This window comes from Capronia coronata (assembly GCF_000585585.1).
Source record: "Capronia coronata CBS 617.96 chromosome Unknown acBCG-supercont1.6, whole genome shotgun sequence".
Classification (NCBI taxonomy): Eukaryota; Fungi; Ascomycota; class Eurotiomycetes; order Chaetothyriales; family Herpotrichiellaceae; genus Capronia; species Capronia coronata.
In genome coordinates, this window is record NW_006912898.1 from 1802435 (window position 1) to 1816121 (window position 13687).

The 13687-nt window shown below is 52.5% G+C and overlaps 4 protein-coding genes across 4 annotated transcripts; all 4 read right to left on the reverse strand.

Annotated features, from left to right (window-relative positions):
* Positions 1-2566: 2566 nt before the first annotated feature.
* A1O1_07319 (uncharacterized protein) lies at positions 2567-3031 on the reverse strand (the record flags this gene model as incomplete). Its single annotated transcript, XM_007728191.1, has 1 exon — positions 2567-3031. The coding sequence occupies one exon, from the start codon at positions 3029-3031 to the stop codon at positions 2567-2569; it is 465 nt and encodes a 154-aa protein (XP_007726381.1).
* A 3153-nt stretch (positions 3032-6184) lies between these two features.
* A1O1_07320 (D-xylulose reductase A) lies at positions 6185-7313 on the reverse strand (the record flags this gene model as incomplete). The annotated part of the gene is made up of 2 exons (XM_007728192.1): positions 6185-7234; positions 7290-7313. The coding sequence occupies 2 exons, from the start codon at positions 7311-7313 to the stop codon at positions 6185-6187; spliced, it is 1074 nt and encodes a 357-aa protein (XP_007726382.1).
* Positions 7314-7892: 579 nt separating this feature from the next.
* On the reverse strand, positions 7893-9934 carry A1O1_07321 (D-lactate dehydrogenase (cytochrome); the record flags this gene model as incomplete). Its single annotated transcript, XM_007728193.1, has 5 exons — positions 7893-7964; positions 8024-8199; positions 8257-8368; positions 8418-9580; positions 9628-9934. The coding sequence occupies 5 exons, from the start codon at positions 9932-9934 to the stop codon at positions 7893-7895; spliced, it is 1830 nt and encodes a 609-aa protein (XP_007726383.1).
* Positions 9935-11016: 1082 nt separating this feature from the next.
* Positions 11017-12755, reverse strand: A1O1_07322 (uncharacterized protein; the record flags this gene model as incomplete). The annotated part of the gene is made up of 2 exons (XM_007728194.1): positions 11017-12632; positions 12656-12755. The coding sequence occupies 2 exons, from the start codon at positions 12753-12755 to the stop codon at positions 11017-11019; spliced, it is 1716 nt and encodes a 571-aa protein (XP_007726384.1).
* Positions 12756-13687: the final 932 nt, after the last annotated feature.

Consider the following 13687-nt stretch of genomic DNA (forward strand, 5'->3'; position numbering starts at 1 on the left):
GGTATGTAGTATGCGGTATGCCTTCAGCGTTCTCTTCCTCGATGCTGGCTTCTTCTCGCCACCATTATGCTGTCATGCCGGCCTATCCATTCGTCCACCTCAATCAGGGTGGCCTTAAGATCCTTGGCACTGTATACTTCCCCGGATCCGTTGAACACTCTGCCACGAATATACCTTCCGCAGGGTATTTGATGGATTCCCGCAGGGTTCACGTCCGTCTTGTATGATTGTAAGGCTGTGAAAAAGACGTATCGACCCAACTCCCAGCGCCGCTTAGAGGCTTCTTGGCAGGCGGCTTCTTGGTCGCCTCCGGGAGAGTCTTCCTGGATGGTGGTAGATCCACGTGAACCCTTGGGTACGGGCGTTGACAATGACCCAACACCCACAATTGACCCCAAGTATGCTGCTGGCGAGAGGTCCAGGTCCTCTGCCGAAAGCCGAAAACCATCAGATATATCACTTATATCATAGCGATTTTCATGAAGAAATTGGCGGACAAGACGGATTTCGTGGCGGGGCCCGAAGAGTTGAGGTCCAACACTGGCCGGGTTTGTATATTGATATATACCAACGTCCAGTGGTTATGGGTGTTGATGGGAATGAAGACATGGACCGTTTTCGCCCAAATCAGGGGTACTGAAACTGAAGACCGACCAGGAATATGCTGTATAAACCCGGTTCGTCAGGCAGCATATGCGGCCGTAAGTATGATCTGTGTCAACTGCCCAGCCTCTTGGGTGTATAGGCGAAGCATCGCTTCGATGGTATTGTCGTTTGAGCAGCTGTCCCGAAGATCGAGTATGAATTTTTGCGATCCATTTCCCTCGTTGAAGTCTCGCGATTTGTGGCCACTTGTCGTCTGGTTTGTCAGCTGCACATAAACACGGAATTCCAGTTCGTTGGCCTCCATCTTGCTTGCTTGTACCATTCCTCGACGGAGTTGATCAGGGGCGCGTTTGGGACCACGAAAATATTGCCTTACGGAGTTTGTCCTTTGCATCTTGAGTATCTCTCACTCCAGGACATTTTGTAGGGCTGCTTGGCCGGGCAACGATGATTAGTGCTCCATATTATGTTTCCATCGGCGCCAGGCATCGGTTTGTCAGGAGGACCACGTTAACATTCATCCGTAGACAACATGGGTCTTCTCTCGTATACTAGATCCAGTGCTAACTTCCTCAGCCTCTCGAGAAACCGTGGACAGCATGCAGCCATTCTTGATTCTCTTAGACGGCGATTTCTTGGGAGTTGTATGAGGCGTCTTGTCGTTCCACAGTGCACTGACCGGGTGGATCCATCCATCGAATTCAATGTCCTCCCATACTTCCGTATTCAGGTCCGTTGTAACCGTTGGTGGCCTGAGCCAAGGACACGACGCCCATATATCCTCCCAAGTATTGTGTCGTCCGTAACCAACCTCTCTGGCAATTTCAAAGTCAGCTGTGATCCGTGCCATGGCTGGAACCCAGAACATGCACAAGTATCCGAGCAAGTCTGCAACCCGATTCATCATGGGCGTGGATACCTCTGACGCCATAATGCTCAAAGTGCCAGAGCAAACTGGCCTGATACTCAGTGTCAGGACCAGTCCTCTTGTTCCAACGGAACGGGAGGCCCATCATGTTCTTGGGTAGACGTTCATGAACTTTGCGGTCAGCCAGTGCCCGACCCTAGTGAGTCGACGGTTCCAACATACAGTTGTTCAATGAATGACGACAGGGACAGATCGAGTTGCATTGAGGCCTTGCAGAGCTGAAGAAGTTTCTCTGTGCCGCATACCCAGTAATCAAAGCGATGGTAGGGCGTGATCGCAATTTGAGTAGTCCACAGCCATATTGATGGCGTTGACTGCGAAGAGGTCATTATACTTTGAGTTTCCTCTCTTTCCGATATTGTTCAGTACACCTTTCTCATGATCCAGGAAGACCACTGTCGATGATTTGATTCCTCATCTCGAGAAGGTCCTGTGGTATTCATCACAGACAACCCGATGGAATGGCCGATCAGGCAAATCCGTGTCGACAATAGATGATGGAACCAGATTGCCAGTGCATCAGCGGAAATATCGAATACCAATGTTGCCAGGATGTGTGCATTAGCCAGTACTCGCTGGCAGAAAAGGCTTGTTGAAGTATGCCTGTGCGATCTGATGTCTCATTTGTTTCTCAGTAGGGGAGTCCCACAGGATCTTTTCGATTTGGGCTTTGGTTAAGGTTTTCTTTCGGTTTGGTCCGTCGTCTGGCAAGGTTGGGTACAGGCGTTCTTTCTTGTTCTCCGTCTTGTTCTTGGTTTGACCAGAGGCGGCTTTATGCCTCTCTGACCCAGCGATATAGAGCTATATCCTGTAAGATGTGCTCAGGCCAGGCCTCGGTCCAGCCCAACGCGTGGCGCAGTCCATACTCTTGATTAAACGTAGGTGCCGGATCCCATGCCGTCATTTCACTCGGTATCGCAGCCGGCCTCACTATCATCCCACCTGGTGGAGGAACACGCCTACTGGAACCAATGTGATGTGTCCATTGCCACGCATGGTTTCCATACGCGCGATTCCAACGACCACGCTATGTCACTTCAGACCCAGCTGCGTAAGATCGTGGTCGACTGTTAGATGGGCCAGCTTCGGCAGCGTGTAATCGTCCAGTTCCTCGAGATCGTCGAGCCAGGAAGGGGTCCAAAAGAGCCAAAGATACCCAAGGAGATCAGCGACACGGTTGATCATTGGTGTCGCCGTAACAATCCAGACACGCAGGGCATATAGCGTTTCAACCGCGGCCATGTTTTTTGTCCGTGGGTTTTTTAGTTTGTGCCCCTCGTCACAGACAACGCGGTGGAACAAGTGGGCGAATCTGCTTGCCATTACCAAGGAGTCGCTGGCGGCATTCTCATCGGAATGGTTGCGTCGACTCGAGTAAGATTCCTCAAACTCGCTCACAAGTCCGTAGACCTCTTTTAGGGTCTCTCGCTTCTTTGCAGTGCGGGCAGCCGTTTTCTCACGTTTCAGATTCTCGGCCGCATTGGGGTGATTGGGCATATATTGGGCATTTGGGCATATGGGGTCAAGAATGGGTCAGGGTTAGGGTTAGTTCTTGATATAAATCAGGAACACGCAAACCGTCCAATTTTCGCTCTCTGGCCCTCGCCACGGTGTTCCAGGCGGTGTTCAAGGCAATGCTGAGCATTCGCTGTAATGCCATCGACCGGCAGTATTGGTTTCCTAAGGATGGGAAATGTGGAAAGGTTGCTCGCTAGTCTTGTGCGCACACAGTATAGTCGCGTGACTCGGCCAGCGAGTGCGTGACTTCGTCGATCTCTTTTCAGTTGTGCTGACCGAATATGACTCGGCGTCGATCTCGGTGAGTATGAATAGTTCTCTCAGCAGTTCTGAGTGTGAGCGACCAGCTAAGTTCTCAACATGTCTGAATGTGAGCGACCACCACTGGCAGAATAAGTTGCATCCCCATTCAGCATGGACATTGCGATGTTCGAACAACAGAAGACAGAAAGCCATGTTTTCAACGAGTTGATCTGCTTGACCGCCCGGGCGCATAATAAGACCCTTCTCTTCTCTTAAGGGTGTCCTCTCTTCCCACGCGAGGGCAGGCAGCATGCCGGGACATCGCCAACACAAGAATCGAGAGGAGAAAAGTCGTACCAGACTATGACCTGCTTCGGACATGGTCTGACCTTTCGTGCAGAGCATGCCTTCGTGTGCCTGGAAAGAAGATTCAACTGAAGCAACTTTTCCGCGCCACAGTTACCTTTTCCTCGCAGCCATGTGCGCACAAGTCGCATGGTAGCAGAGTCTTCAATGATGGCTGATCACACGAGAGAGTAGCAGGTTTGTGTCGTCATCTCGATGATCTGGTTCGGACGCTGTTACCCGTTGAAAGCTGGGCATGGCAAACGACACCATTATCTTGGTGCCACCATGCTGTCTCCATGCGCCAGCAGAAACCAGTGCTGAATCTTCCTCCAGGAGGCTGTGCGGGAGCATCACAGGCAATTCTGGCCTTTCACCAAAGGAATGTTCGGCTTTGAGGTCACTCTTTTCGATGCGTTCTTTCTCTTCGAGTGGCTTGTTGATCGGGCCTTAAAGGGGAACGTCATTCTTTCGTTGGAGTTTGGGTATGAACGTCAGGAGAAACTCGTCATATCCAGGAAGGACGTCGCTCCAAGGCTGCACGAGGCCGCATGTTCGATTGTCTCAGTTCCATCGGGAGCATCGGGGCCGGTGGGGATGGACCGGATATTCGATCGGTGGCGCTCCCTCATCCTACTGCCCTTTCTCATTCTCCTAGCCTCCTGTGGACCAGCACCTATTGTTGGACATCATGCCGAGCTTCCTCGAGACGAGAGTCAAGGATGGCCTCTACCTCCCACTCAAGTTTCAACCGAGGATTTACCATAGCGAACAACGGTGAGAGCTGCGCCAACGGGAGTGGGAGACGAATGGAGAGAGAAGATGGTTGACACGAGCAGGGACATCTGAACCACTGCTCACCGGTTAAGGGGACACCCTCGTGGATGAGGCAGCATCGGAATATTGGTGGCGGTATTGGCTTGCAACGCAGGTATTTTATGCGACGAACCGTTGTCGCGAGGGGATAGGGTAGTGGTGAGAATGGAGAGGATGTCCACAACGTCCGTGAGGGTGCTCTAGCCAAGATTCGTCGATGCAGACTCAGTATCGGTTTCGCTGCGAATAACATACTGCTTCCGCCAGGGCGGCGGCTTTGAGACCGACAGACAAGACTCAATCATTCTTGTGCTTGCTTGGTTTGGGTCTGTAGTCTCCCGCTGCTGAGTGTCGTGTGCGAAAAGGGACAAGACATTCGAGAAGAATATGCTGAAGGCCGAATTTGGTGGAGCAAAATGCTATGTGTGTGCCACGAATGGTTGACCCAGCAAATTCCGTTCCTTTCGATCTCATGTTAATTCTCTTGCTCGCCACGTTGCCGTTCCCGATACGGCAACTTCAATGGTGACAGTGGCCCCAGCCCCAACCAAGAGTAGTTGGGCAGCCTGTCTTCTCCTCTGCACTGGTGTGACAGTCCGGTGTTTCAACGCGCGGGTAGATGACTCGATACCAGCGTCTTGAGAAAGCCCTGTATAGTGGCAAATGAAGCTGGCTGCAAATGAGGCTGTTACTAACTGTGATGCCTTGTTCAACCGACTACCGAAGGAGTCGCCGGATGTTCGTCCAGTAAGAAGGTCGGTCGGCCTGACTGGCGACATAGATGTTGAACAACTCATCACCGACCTGGATGGATGTGTATTGGCACTGAGTGTCGGAGTCTGGCTAGGGACGTGGATGAGGGTGTGTATCTATATATAAAAGAGTTCTCGAGACTGATCACATTGGAATGAACCAGATCAAGAGAGGTTGTGGCGCAGATGACGGGAAGGCATGCTCCTGGTACTCCTCAAGGCCTGAGCCCTGAGGAGAGGAGGTGGACTGCAACGCCACAGAGAAGAGGATGAGAAACGAAAAGCAGAAAAAAGGGGAGGGAAAGGCAGATACTTATACCTCTCCAGAGGCCTGCGAGACGGCTCATTCAATGACATGCCAGGGAATGGAACGGGAGAGCGTGAGTCATGACATGGATATTCCCTTCTTCTGGATCCTTGATCTTCATTTTCCTGCGCGTGGCTCCAGCTTTGAAACGGAGGCGAGATGCATTCTTACCTGTGAAAAGCTCGAACAGGGTCAAGTCGAGACATATCACCGTTTCTGCTTGGAATACGGTGGCGAGAGAGATTCAATGGCCTCTTTCTTCGTGAGAGATGGTGACGCTGAACAGCAGTGCATGAGAAGGGGAACTGAGTCCAGGTCATGCATGCATTCTTCACATCTTGTAGACTTCAACGATGGGTGGCACTGGCATGTTGCAGAGCTGTGTCAGCTGTGTCAAGGTCAGCAATCATGTCACCGACTCCGATGGATGAAACCTGGCACCAAGCACCACATTTCAACAACGATACCATTCACCGTTTGCACGATTAACATGGAATCAATCATTGACTTGTCAAAGCTGCCCTACCCACCAAGCGGCAAACAGAGAGGACATTGAATCATTCAAGGGCAGTTGATGTCTCTTCATTCCATTCAGTATCTTCTCTTCCCCCTGTTTCTGCTTTTTGTTTCTGGCTCCGACCCATTATATTCTTCACGACCACCTGCTTTTCACTTCGGCCCCTCAATCAAGACTTTGATCGCCTTGCCGGCCTTCACATCCTCAAACGCCTGTTCGGCATTCTCGAAACTGACTTTCCTAGTGATCAGCTTCTTGACATCAACCTGGCCACTGCTCGCCAGATCCACCGCCATCTGATAGTCACCGGACCCGTAGCGGAAACTGCCCTTGATGGTCAATTCCTTGGTGCAGGCGGCCATGATGGGGAACGTGATCTCATCCCGACCCATCCCACCCTGGACATAGCTGCCGCCCATGCGCAAGACATGGATCGCCGTCTGGACGCTCGGTTCTGCGCCACTGGCGTCGATGGCCACATCGGCACCCTGGCCGAGATCGTTTTCATCCTTGAGTCGCTGGGCATTTTCCGGTGCTGAGACTTTGGCCGGTTCGAACGATGCCGTGGCCGCAAAGGATTTGGCAAACTCGAGTCGTTCCTTGTTTATATCCACGGCAATCACCTTTCTCGCGCCCAGAGCTTTGGCCACGCCACAGCAGAGCAGTCCGACGGGCCCGGCGCCGAAAATGACCACATTGTCGCCCTGCTTCAGACCCGACTGCTTGGTGATATGCACGGCGACTGCAAGAGGTTCCATCAACGCGCCTTCTTCCAGGCTCATGTTTTCCGGCAGCTTGTAGCAGAAGTCCTCCGGCAGCACGTAGTACTTGGCCAATGTGCCGTCGTATGGGGGTGTAGCTGCAAACGCCATGTCGAAACACAAGTTGTATTTCCCTTCTTTACACCGCACGCAGCGTCGGCAGGGGACACCGGGTTCCATGGCCACCCTGTCGCCCTTCTTCAGTGTTTTCACTTTGGATCCCACTTCCACCACTGTTCCCGCCGACTCGTGGCCTAGCACCATGGGGTCTTTGACCACGAATTGTCCTATCCGGCCGTGTTGCCAGTAGTGCACGTCTGAGCCACAGATCCCGGTGTACTTGACTTGGAGGAGGACATCGTAGGGACTGGCGAGTTTGGGGACGGGGCGGTCTTCGAATTGCACATCTTTGACTCCGCGGAGCACGAAAGAGTCGTTTTCCTTTGTTGCTCATGTCAGTCGAGTCGCCCAGCGTTGCCATATTCAAGAGACTGACCTTCGTTTTTGTTTCTGTAGTCATGACTGCGAGTGCAATGGGCCAGTTAACCTAACAGCGATGAAGCAAAGACGGACTGATACAGATGAGGGGTAGACAGGGCACGATGCTTGTGTACTGGAGGTATAGAGAGAATGCAGATGGGTAGATTGAGGGTTTTCAAATCTCCTGAGAACGAATTCGACTATGAACACCACTATGAATGTACAGCGCCGGCTCCATGCGCGGCGGACCGCCTTCTATTGTAGGCAAGGCGGAGAGCGGTGCCATGATGAGTGCTGTGGAGAGAATGTGGTGTGTTCTCCGTGCTCGGTCTGCGGAGGATGTGAACAATTGACCACCGGAGAAAGACCGGCCACGGTACCGACAGGCATTTAGCCTAAAAGGGAACCGGCGGTGGAGACGGCGGGATTCAGGTCACATGATCACTTTCCCCGGCCTCCGACACACGATATGCTCGTTGCCATATCGCAGACTTGGGAAGGGTATGAGAATTATATGTATGAGATCCGCATCACCGGTGACCACTGCATGAATGACTAGATGCCCTCGCAAAGATTGCACAGATGGCGGAGACGTCCAATATCAGCCTGTAGCCATGGCCTAATGGCCTTCCTCAACCTGCACGACCTTGTCAGGGTTGAGCAGCCCCATAGGATCAAATGCTTGCTTGAGCTATATTGTTGTGTCAGCATCGACGTACTCCTAATCTGTAACAAAGAGAGATTACTTACCCTGCGCATGGCATCGACGGTGTCATCTCCCAGCTCTTCCCGAATGAACTCGCGTTTCTTCAAGCCAACACCATGTTCTCCAGTGACGGTACCATCCATCGCGATGGCGCGTCGAATCATGCGATGAACCACATCTTCCGCAACCTGCTTCTCAGCATCGTTGTATAGGAGAATAGCTGTCACGACATTAGTGTCCGCCGTCAGGACCGAAGACCAGCCCAAGCAAGACTTACCGTGGAAATTCCCGTCGCCCACATGGCCGCAAATACCACCCAACAGACCACTATTAGCAACATCATCGCGAGTCTCTTGAATGATATCAGCGAGACGACTGATAGGAACGGCCTGCATTGCATTAGTATATCGACCTCAGCCTCGTCCACGGCAAACTTACCACATCGGTGGTCCAGACATGGTCAGTCTCATCTCGTCGCATCGACATCACACTCCAGAGGGCTTCTTTCCGCGCGCTCCAGAGTTCCAAAGCTTCGTCGTCATTTCTGGCGAACTCGAAGCTCTTGTTCTTCGTGCTCTTGGCCAATTTCTGTACGACACGGATCTGTTCCTTGATTCCATCGGCAGTTCCGGCGAACTTGAAAAACAACGTAGGTGCCTCCTGCCATTGTCGGCTCGTCGTGCCACTCTTGTTGATACACCGCATCTGTACGTCGTCCAGGATCTCGATTCCAGCAAGCTGGATTCCTTCGCCGACCACTTTCGCAACGCATTCGGCGGCGGCGTGGATGGATGGGAAGGTAGCCACAGCGACCGATTGGCATTTAGGAAGGACTGTCACTTTTAAGGTGGCTTCCGTCACGATTCCGAGGGTACCTTCGCTGCCGATGAATATTTGAGTCAAGTTGTAGCCGGCGCTAGACTTCCGAGGCCGTCGTCTGGTTTTGATGATAGTACCATCGGCCAGTACGACAGTAAGCGAAATGACCCATTCACGCATGGTGCCGTATCTGTAGGCGTTGGTGCCCGAACAGCCCGTTCCGACCATGCCGCCGATTTTCGCACCTGGGCCTGGATCCGGAGGAAAGAACATGCCGTGCCCGCTCAGATGCTCGTTCAGATCTTCCCAGCCCAAGGCCGGTTGTACCACGATATCCAGATCATCCGGGTGGAATTCCACGATTTTGTCCATCCTCCCCATGTCGATGCAGATTCCTCCTCTTGTAGGTGCGAAATGTCCTTCGAGACTGGTCCCGCCCGAGAGCGCAATCACAGGGATCTTTCGTTTATGACACACCTGCATGATCTTGGAGACTTCTTCGGTCGTGGCTGGATACACGACAGCAAAGGGTCTTTCGGTGGGTTTCGTGCTGTAGGATGACCATTCGGAGCCGGAATGCGCCGTGAGGTCGTCTGGGACGGTAGAGACATTGTCCTTGCCCACGATCTGAGCAAAGTCCACCCAGGCAGCTTGGAGGACCGATGTTCGAGTATCAATTTGAGGCGGGTGTGCGCGGGAGAGCGGAGTGGTTGAGGACGTGTCCAGGGCTTTCTCGCCTCTGGATCCTAGCCAGTAGCCTGCACCGGCAACCGACAGAATCACTTTCCCCGTCAGCGATGCTCGAAACAAAGTATTTTAGGTCTCTTACCAACACTAAGAGCAAGCGTCCTGCCCTCGGCTGCTCTGCGAACTCTGGTGGCTTGGATGTATCGCGCTTCAGAGGCTCGTTCCCGTTTCAGCCGGTCTGCGGTACTCTCGTACAGTTGGCCCCGGAAAGATATACTCTCCTTTTCTGTGTCCTTGCTCTTTTCTTGCCATCTTCTCGTCGAGTTGTGGAACTTCCTGGCGGCGTACGCTTGCTGCAGTAACGACGCCCGGGACTGCGACCGGGATTGGCACTCAAGACCGCGGACAAAAGAGGTGGCCGGCCGGCAACCCTGGAGGATTGGCTTCATTCTGGCGGTGCAGCGACACAACTCAACCTCGCTAACATTCCTGCCTCTCCACAAAGGTCTGAGACGATGTCACAGGTTGATTAGGAGGATGTCAAGCAGCAGTACAGAGTATATTGAATTGTATGGACAATGGAGCCCGCGAGAAACTGCGGAGAAGTCGGTTCTCTACCGGGTTTAGTCGCGACTGGTCGGCAAATGCGGCTGAGAGAAGTCCGGACGCATATCAAACCATTCGGCCGAAGAACGGTTTCAGTTGGACTCACAAACGACGAAGTCATGTTGAAGCCATGCTCGACACACTCAGTCAAAGGGCATAATGAATGCCTGTTGAATATTACATCTGTAACTGATATGGTATATTATGTATGCTCGAACCAAAGCTCGCTCGATTATATAGAAAAAAACTTTCGCAGATTCGTCCGTAACTATTGTCCCAAGCACGCCAGACCAGTGTTTCCATATCTGCCAATATGCCCCGACGGTGTTCTTCCTAGTCATTGTCTCATCAAGGCTGCCTCTTCTCGCGCCTCCCATCTGTGCCACCTTTGTTGGCTTCTCCAGTGGTGCCCTCCAGCCTCATTCAATGTTGGGTCGAGCGACAATTATCCTTGCTGTATCCCGGCTCACCACTCAATTCTCCTCACACTCGGGCAATGTACTCAGGCAATGAGGGCTGCGTGAGAATCGGCCACAGAGGCAGACCCGGCCTAAAGTAATATGAACGACTTCTGTTGTTCCACAGTCCACTGTTCCTGCCTCTTGGGTAAGGGTCGATTCTCCTCCGGACAGGAATTCGCGCTTGACGCTTAACACAATCGACGGGACTTCGCGCGCTTTATGCTCTCGCTGGCTTTGCTTGCCTTTCATGAACCAAAGGCCCTCTGTCATGACAGGTCGTTCCCCTATCTGACTGCTGCTGTGTGCAGACTCACTGGATGACAGTGTCGAGACCGCCCAATTCACGATTCATAAAATCCATGCCGGAAAACCAGGCCATGTAATTCGAATATGAACGGGTTGGAGCGTATTGACGCGATTCCGTCCAGTCCTGTACTTTGGCGTCGGTATCGTCCTTGGTAGAACTAATCCCACGGGCCTTCCATCACTACCATCTCATCTTCATCTGATTCCTTGTTTTCAACATCGTCCTTTGACTTCTCCTCTTCATTTGGCTTCTCATCTTCGGGTTCGGGCTCGGGCTCGGGCTCGGGCTCCTCGCCTCTTGCCAATCCCTTGAAAGGAGTACCAATAGCGATCGAATAGTTCTGGGCAGCTTCGACTGCGCAGGCAATGACATCCTTGCCTACAGCAGACCATCGCAAATCCCAAATCACTTCACCATCCTGAGACAAGTCCCTTTGAAGAGTGGCGCCAAGATACGGCAGGTTCTGAAGTAGCTTATAGACGCCGTGCAACCGCAGAATCTGCACGGTCGAATCTGCCACCGAAAATGAGATCGTCATCTCATCCTTGCGGGATGATTGGTCCCATTTGGCGATACTGTTGGTAATCAGTATATGCCCTTCGCCACAAGGGTCAGAAAGACCCTCGGGTGGAAGGGCGGCGTCCCCAAAATCAACCGAGTCGGACAAGAAATTGAGGTAAAAGTCGTCACCGTAGGCGGTGAGGACCAGCAGTTCCGGTCGGTACATCGACACCGACTTGCAGCCCACGTCGATGTGCGACCTGGGGAATCCGACATATGCATGTGCTCCAGTGCTTGATTTTAGTTGCAACGGAACAAGATTCGTTCCGCCGCTGATGCGTCCATGGGTGTCATCATGGGCGCCCGCCAACCCTTCTGCGACTTTTTGTTCGTAGACGAGATCGCACCAACCATTGCCGACGTGGCATTTGAGGATAGTCAATGGGCCGAAACTGTGGATAAAGTGGATATATTGGCTCGGCCACTTCTTCTGACCCGAAGCGGGCGTTTCGTGCTCGTTGTGGAAGAAGGGTGCCCAATTCTTCTCCGACTGTGCTCTTTCTTTCTGTCCGTTGATACTCAAGATGGTGGTGACGTTGGAAAATGGTCGGTACATGTGCATCGCGCGCGTCATAGTTTTGAGGTCGTTGAGCATATTGAAGACCACGATAGGCTCTGCATCTTCGACGTCCGGTTCAATGATGATTCTGGGGTCTTCCGGTCCGTAGAAGCCTCCGCCGACCTCGTAGGGTGCGGGCACATTGAACACGGTCGGGAACGTGATATCGTTGCCATGCCACTGGATCGTGTGATTCTTCAATTCATTCCAATCCTCGTTATAGAGCTGGCCCCTGATGAAGCTGATGGCTGGCCAGTGCTTCACGCCTTTGTCATAGAAAATAACTCTGGTGACACTCAAAAACACTTCGTAGTTCTCGAGCCAAACGCTGGATCCGGAAAGCCTCGCCCATGTCTTATCCACCATCTCTTCGAACGTCAACCTCTGGTCTTGTCCCGAATAATCAATCATGGGGTGGCCTTTTAACGACGTTGCCAACTCAACAAGATCATCTTCAAGGTAGAAACTGCGTTCAACTTGGAGTTCGCCATCGTATCTCAACTCGTCGCACGTCCGCTTGCCTGCCTTGCCGTCGTTCAGAAAGCCGGTGATGGGTAGAGTTTGAAGGACGTTGTCGTTTTGGACGTCCGTCTCGAAATTCTCGAAGTTGGAAGACGTGGGAAGCCAGGGCTTATGTGCGTTAGCGAGATGGCCTTAACAAATGCATGTTACCTACCTGTACAGAGTCGAGAGTGAGTGTCCGAAGGCAGGCCAGGAAGAGCACAGTCGCAATCAATGCCCTCGTAATCCTGCGACGACTGTACCCGCGCTTCCATGCCGGAACGGGCTCGTGGGTTTTCATATCTGCAACGGCCCAGCTGTATTGGCGTTATCAGCCGTGGTCAGTCCCAGAGGTCAATGCACATAATTGCGATGCTGTTCGAAAGAGACATATGCAGAAGACAAGAGAGGGATGTTTAACACGATGACATGGTCAGCCTGAAAACGTCTGTTGCGAGTCGTCAACAAAGGCGAAGAGCATGTATACCGCGCCGGTCAGCCCCTTTGGAGTCCAAGTCCGGTCGTTATTCTGTTGGAGCGCAAGGGCCTGCGAGCCATCAAACTCCGAGAATGTCAGTGCTTTGACAGGTGTGCTATTCGAGCCCATGCCATGGCTCTAAATCTCGCAGGCCAGAAAATGGAGCCCCTTCTTGATCGCAGCCGAGTACCTTGAAGTGACTCTAAGGAGCAGTCCATGGTGTCCTTTTCCTAACCACTTTGAGACATTATTGTATTGGCGCTTTGCGAGCAGGGACTGATCCCCATGAAAGCATAATGCGGAATCGAAATTTGGCTTGGGATAGCATGGGGTGCCCGCGTCGTCCGCAGGCTCCATGGCCTCGCGTAGACCCGGCTGGCTAACGTCGCTACAACTCCTGTTGGTCGGGTGTGAAATAGCACGGCGGATGGTAGATAAGATCCCTGTCTCACATCTCGCGAAATGGCGATGTCTCATGCAATAAGCTGCTTTGGAGGCTAGCAGGTGCTTTTAAGGTTTGAGGGTAGTCTAAATATGGAATCAAGCTTTGTTAATGTCCTTCAATAGGCCAATTGTGAGCTGGAAAACTGGCAGTAGCCATACTAGCGCCTTTTGGCGCCGCCCAGCAATTGACCGGCCGTTACAATCTCCTTTCTCCCATTCTGACAGATAGGAGGTGATTTGCCCCCCTCCCCCAGTTTCTGCGCCGAGTATCACGCCGAACCAGAC